This window comes from Euphorbia lathyris, chromosome 1 (assembly GCF_963576675.1).
Source record: "Euphorbia lathyris chromosome 1, ddEupLath1.1, whole genome shotgun sequence".
In the NCBI taxonomy this organism is placed as follows: Eukaryota; Viridiplantae; Streptophyta; class Magnoliopsida; order Malpighiales; family Euphorbiaceae; genus Euphorbia; species Euphorbia lathyris.
In genome coordinates this window covers 84,970,962-84,977,684 of record NC_088910.1, presented here as the reverse complement: position 1 = coordinate 84,977,684, position 6,723 = coordinate 84,970,962, and the positions used below count along the sequence as shown (strand labels likewise).

General features: G+C 37.7%; 1 protein-coding gene across 1 annotated transcript; it reads right to left on the bottom strand.

Moving 5' to 3' along the window:
* Positions 1-2,396: 2,396 nt before the first annotated feature.
* Positions 2,397-5,661, bottom strand: LOC136204476 (uncharacterized). The gene is made up of 4 exons (XM_065995520.1): positions 4,906-5,661; positions 4,700-4,802; positions 2,947-3,152; positions 2,397-2,826 (listed from the first exon to the last, which is right to left on the bottom strand). Exons 1-4 carry the CDS (start codon positions 5,514-5,516, stop codon positions 2,562-2,564), a joined length of 1,185 nt encoding a protein of 394 aa, XP_065851592.1. The 5' UTR covers positions 5,517-5,661; the 3' UTR covers positions 2,397-2,561.
* Between the last annotated feature and the right edge of the window lie 1,062 nt (positions 5,662-6,723).

Here is a 6,723-nt window from a genome sequence, read left to right as displayed (position 1 = left end):
ATGATCGTATTGAATGGCAATTTCTGAAAAATATGCTCCAAAAGCTGGGCTTTCCACCAAATTGGGTCAACTGGATCATGTTATGTGTCACAACAGTGTCGTATAAGATCATTCAAGACAACAGGGAGCTTGGGCCAATTATTCCACAAAGAGGTTTACGGCAGGGTGATCCGCTGTCCCCTTTCCTTTTTCTGATCTGTGCTGAAGGCCTCACGGCTTTATTAACTGCTAGGGAACGGGAAGGGAAATTGCATGGATTTAAAATTGCAAGAGGTGCGCCTACAATCTCACATCTATTCTTCGCTGATGACAGTCTTCTATTTTTCCGGGCCAATAAGACTGAGGCTAGTTGCATTCGAGATTGTTTGTCAAGTTATGAGAAAGCTTCAGGGCAATGCATTAATTTTCAAAAATCATCTTTGTTCTTTAGCACTAATACTCTGATTCAAGCAAGAAGTGAAGTAGTTAGTGAGGTGGGAGTCGGTGAAGTATCAGCTCTGGATAATTATCTTGGAGCCCCTATTGACATTGGAAGAAGTAAATCTAGAGTTTTTGGTTTCCTCAAAGACAGAATTTGGAACCGGATAAATAACTGGAAGGAGAAATTTCTGTCACGAGCTGGCAAGGAAATACTTATCAAAGCAGTTCTGCAATCTATCCCTACATATTTGATGGGTTTATTTCTTATGCATATGGATTTCTGTGATGAAGTTAATAAATTGCTTAACAGGTTCTGGTGGAAATCATCAGGGACTAATCCATCAGGGATTCATTGGAAACGGTGGGAAGATTTGTGCGTTCCTAAATCTGAAGGTGGCATGGGATTCAGAAATATTCACCTCTTTAATTTGGCTCTCCTAGCTAAACAAAGTTGGCGAATTATACAGGACCCTGAATCACTGATGGCAAAAATCCTCAAAGCTCGTTATTTTCCTAACGGTGATTTTCTTGATGCAGGTCTGGGGCACAATCCTTCATATCTTTGGAGGAGTATCATTGCAGGTAGCTCTCTCCTTCGTGACGGATTAAGGCGGAAGGTCGGAAGAGGCGACTCAATTCGGATTTGGGAGGATCCATGGCTCCCGGATGCGCTGAATCCTTTCGTCTCCTCCCCAAAGCCTACAAACAGCAACACTGAGATGGTTCTCCAATTAAAAAATCCGGATGGAAACTGGGATGTTGACAGAATCACTTCACTTCTCAACGATCGTGATCGCAAGCTGATTTTTTCTATACCTGAACGGAATCATGGTAAGGATGACTTATGGTTTTGGCAATTTACTCCATCAAATTTCTATACCGTAAGGAGCGGATATTGGGCAGCCGTAACAAAGGAAGTTGAAATCTCATCATCGTCGAACAGTATCAATTGGAAACTAATTTGGAATTTGCATGTGGCACCGAAAGTTAAGAATTGCTTGTGGAGATTATTTGCACGTTGTTTACCGACCATGTCAAATCTGGAAAAGCGCCATAGCTCACTACCAAATCGCTGTCCCATATGTAATCTAGTCGGGGAAGACGAAACTCATATCTTCATCTCTTGTGTCTTTGCGAAACAACTATGTGGCCTGTTCTTTTCTGATAATCGTATGGAATACATTGCTGATGTTTTTTGCTGGTTTGGAAGTCTGTTAAACTCATCCCTACAGGTGGCGGAATCAACAGCAGTATTATTGTGGAATATCTGGAAATACCGGAATCAGGTTGTGTGGAATAAAAAATACAGCTTACCCGGTTCGATTTTATTGGCTGCTAAGACGGAAGAGATGGCTTGGAAGGAAGCTCAGTCTCGCGCACCAAACAGCAGCTCCACCAACCCCATCAGACCAGTCAAATGGCAAAAACCGAACCCAGGCTTCCTGGTATGTAATGTCGATGCGGGAATTAAAGCTGATTCATCTTTCTGTTCCGCTGGAATGTTAATACGAAATCACCTTGGAGAGTGCACTCATGCCAAGAAAGCAGGTTTAGCTGATTTAACAGATCCGAGTTTGGCTGAAGCAATGGCAATACGGGAGGCACTTAGTTGGCTAAAAGCTCTTAATCTATCCCAGGTAGAAGTTCAATCCGATTGTCTCAACGTGGTAAAAGCAATTCAATCCAAAGATTTCAATTTTTCTTACTTATCTGATGTTATACAAGATTGTTGTTCTATTCTTCTAGATCTGAACTCTGTTTCGATCTCTTTCATAAAACGATCAGCGAATCTGACAGCTCATTCTTTAGCAAAAGCTGTTAGTTCTCGATCTCTTTCAAATGTCCACACCTTTCCTCATCGATGTTTTATTCTTTGATTCAAGTTAATATAATTCTTTATTCTTTCAAAAAAAAAAAAAATTGCTATCAAATGATACAGTTCAAACTAGACCTGATAAAATTTGAAAACAGCAGCGGACTTGAAGGGTTTTTTGGTCATCAAACTGAATGATTATTTAAAAGGAAAAGGACAGTGAGGTTGTAGCTGATCAATAAACAGAAGTTACAAGGATTATAAGGACTTGAAAGAACAAGCCCTTGTTAGTTTTCCTATGGCGTTCTACTACTATAGACTGCACAACTTATGTCTGCTTAACTCCTGCAAAACACTCTTTCAAGAACTTATTAAGTACCGATAGATATATGTCTGGAAATGTTCTGTAGTGATCCACATGAGGCGATGACACGAAATTATGTGATATTACTTCCTTTCCTAACTTCTTCTGCTCCTCAAATACCGACTCTATTGATTCGTATGGAACAACTTTGTCAGCTGTGCTATACAGGTAAAGCTGAGGACAAGAGGGCTGGTTCTTCGACAGCACGCAGACAACCTTCTTTAACCGCCTGCAACCATTCGAAAGAAACATGAATTGCAATTTTCAAGTTATAGAAAGCTAAAATGTAATCTAGCCATTTTCTGAAATGCACTTTTCTAATGGAGCAGCACAAGAACAGAATACTTACTGATCCACATCAGGCAACTTGAGCAATGTGGAGAACAGTTTCTCCAACACAGATAGCACCACACATTCAACTGAGAGTGCCATGTTTTCCTGTATCTTAGAAGCATTGGCTTCACGTTTTGAGTCTGTTGTTTCGTCAGAAACTAAAGTGTTTGTCACTGAGTTGCGTTTCTTCAATATAGCAGCAGAAAATCCAGCAGCCCATACCTGCAAACATGGAAGGAAATCACATGGTAGTCCATTGTTCATGATTGACTGACATAGGAGTGTAATGCTAACCCGCAGGCATAAAAAAATGATCTTATTGAGACCGGAACTAACACATCCTACTGCAAACTCCCTAAGCATGCAAACATTTCACTCAAGTCAAGCTTACACGGGATGACCAGATTATATGAAAGTCCTTTATATATGGTTAATTAGCCACCGTGTTTTGTGAATCTGATTTTCCAAAATTCCATCAACATTTTCAATGCCAACAAGAATCCCTATTTCCCATGACAACCCATAAAAAGTTTTAAAAGTTAAATAAACAAAGCACCAACAAAATTAAGACACTTCAACTGTTCAACAACAAAGAAGCTGAAGTCTTTTCTTTTCTAGCAGAAAATCTGGTTTCCTAAATGTTTTCAAGATTCTTGCTCTGTACCAAACACATCCCAATCAAGTTGCAAGAGATTTTCAGTGAATTACAAGACTAAAATGGTTGTCTCGAAAACAACGAGCTCGGGTTATTCTGTTGAGACAGGTGCAACTTTAGTGAAAATACGTAATAGGATACTTCACTCATACAAATTCAGTATTCTGACCAGAACCTAAGTTCATCCTGAGGTCTTTAAGCAACAAATAAACAATGTACTTCCAGTCATGGCCTGGCAATAGTTAACCCGGTTTTAATGACATCTAAATTTTCTTCGTCGTCATGACATTCTAGTTAGATGAATAAATTTATATTCATGAAAAGGGTATTCTTCATAGAAAATCAATTGAAGTGTTGAAACAAGAAAGCAGCTATACAAATGTTGAAGTTTAGACATGCAATAAACAGGTGCTTGAACAGTAAGGAAGAGTTAGAACATGAATTAAGCAAGGAAATCAACACTATTTAACAAATCAAATAAACAAGAGAATTAAAAATGGAGAACCAAGAAAGTGACAGCTGACATTGTTGCATTTTTACGAAGATTAATCTTTCGAGGAGGTGCTTCATTTTTTTGGGGTGTGGGAGGTAGGTAGATCCAATAATCAATCGGTTCAAGATATGTTGCATACACCTAGGTGACCCCTCCTCCCCAAATTAAGATATGTTGCATACACTAGTAATCGAACTCTAAGACCTAGCTTAAGCAAATAGCACTTTAAGATATAAATTAATATCAAGATTGATCAAACACCTAGGTGACCCCTCCCCAAATTAAGATCTTCTGCGTACACACAATTGTAATTGAATTCTAAGACCTAGCTTAAACAACTAGCTAGCACTTCAAAATATAAATTAATATCACATTCCAAAAACTAATTTAAGTGCACTGGTGGCTGGAAAGACATACATAACTTAAAAGATCTGGATTGGAAATAAATTCAATGCTCCATAACCAACCAATCAACTGAGAAATGATAAAAACACAAATATCTATATATCAACAATCAGAAAGTAAAACTAGCAGTAACCAAAATATAAGAATTCATCCATGTTTCTACAAACACTGCACAACTATGCAAACCAAATTATCAGAGTCATTATAGCGGCAAACCTTAGGATTAAAGGGCTCGCCTCCTCCTGAATCAATAACACATCCTCTAATTTTCTCCATTAGGTCTTCTCTATCTCGCATTACATCAAGAATATATCCATATCTGCAATGCAAGGAAGAACAGATAGCCATTTTTTACAGTCATATAAATGGAAAAACCAAATAGAAAAATTGCACAAGTAGAACAATGAAATCAATCAACCTACTCAAACCAACCCGTGTTGCTAAAAGTGTGAAAAAGCAAACGTCTTTCTCTCCCATCTTTCTCGCTCTCTGAAACCCATGAAATCAGCTCCTTTGCTAAAGCTGTGACCTTTTGCTCAACTCTTTCCCCTAAATCGAACCAAAGCAAATCTCCCGCATCAACAACGAATGTAATAGCGTGAATTCCTTTCGAATTGTACCACTCGACGTATTTTCTCAAATGTTTTTGCTTCGCCCCGAGCCAACCGAGCAACACTACAGTCACAACGGGGTCTTTGGCACCCAAAAAACCCGCATCTCTACTGATGGCAGCTCGATTCCAAGTGAAAATGGGGTTTCCTTGAGGGGATTTGGAAGTGAAATTGGAAGTATTAATGGGGATGGAGGGGTTCAAAGGATGAGAGGAAGAAAGAGATGTGAAAAACTTAATGGGTAAAGAAATTGAAGAGTGAAAGCGAGAAAGCGAACAACGGGGGTTAGCCGTTGAAACGATGTGGGTGTAGCGATGGGGTTGATGGGTTATTGAGCGATAACAAAAGCGAGGGAAATTTGATTGTGTTTGTGTTGATTTAGCAAGAAATTGGAGATTGAAGATCCTGACTGGAGCTTCCATGGCGGAGAATAGGAGGCAAGCGGAAGATGTGTTCAGGATTTGGTGTATTTAGCAATTTGTAGTTGTAAGTAGGTAGGTGTTATCATAATTTGGGCAAAATACAAAAACAAGTGTTAATTAGCGGAACCCATATTGAACTCAGGTAGCCTGTCTAGAGCTAAACTTTGATCAAAGAACTCAATTCATTAAACATGCATACTACAAGATAAACAAAAAAAAATTATCATACAACAATATTTTACATGAGTTTAAAAGATTAAAAAAAAAAAACAATTATCTATCATGACCAATCTTCAAGAATAATAGCTGCTATTAGTGGTCGGAGATGATAAACTCATATATCACAAATGGTCGTACAGTTGTTGTTAGTACTACTAATACGGATGAAAAAATAAAGAAAAAACTTGAAGGTAGAAGCTAACTAGTATTTAGGATTTGTATTTTAAACTTTAAATTCTTAATTTTTAGAGTAGACAAATGTCTAAAGCATTTAAGTGTTTTGTACCCGTCTTGTGAGTTATGACTAGTTAAGAGTTAGAGTCTAAAGTGTGAACGATGATAAATTGCAGATACCAATTGATCACGGGCCTCCAAGGTGAAGCCATCATTATTTGCATGGAGGAAAAATGGATGCTTTTTTCAATCAAAAAATACCCCCAACAAGCACACTGAAAAGATAGATGTATAATGTCAATCTTAAATTTTTATCCTGTTTATTTTGAACTATTCATACCCACCTCATTACCTTAATAGATATACTTCTTGAATCTCATATTGTCTCATTTAAATCGCAAGTACCTTTATTCGTTAATCAACACATAAAATAAATAAATTACAATTTACACAAAACATAAATTTAATAGAACGTACACAAATTTAGCGAACATTCTAAATCATTTATTAAGAAATTCAAACGCAATAAAAATAAAAATGAAAAACACATTTTGATACAATGATAATCTTCATTGGGCGTACACATTCATTAACTTTCTAGAGAATAAAATTTATGTTCCAAATACATATGCGGGTATCAGGTATACCCTGAAATGCAATCTCATACTTGTCCCGTAGCCATCACGAGTGATTTGTTTTTGTATCTCATATCTTTTTACACGGAATTCATACTCATAAAACCCGTACTCACGGTCATCCCCAACTAAGAGTACTCCGTACCAATTTCCTCAAAAACAACCTCTCCATCGGCTTC

What these genes read in the sequence shown, in the direction of transcription:
- LOC136204476 (XM_065995520.1), bottom strand. Translation starts at nt 5,516, where the DNA reads ATGGAAGCTCCAGTCAGGATCTTCAATCTCCAATTTCTTGCTAAATCA. An exon ending in AGCAACACGGGTTGGTTTGA is followed by an intron (nt 4,803 to 4,905) that starts GTAGGTTGATTG and finishes CTTGCATTGCAG; the next exon opens with ATATGGATATATTCTTGATG. An exon ending in GCGAGCCCTTTAATCCTAAG is followed by an intron (nt 3,153 to 4,699) that starts GTTTGCCGCTAT and finishes CCATGTTTGCAG; the next exon opens with GTATGGGCTGCTGGATTTTC.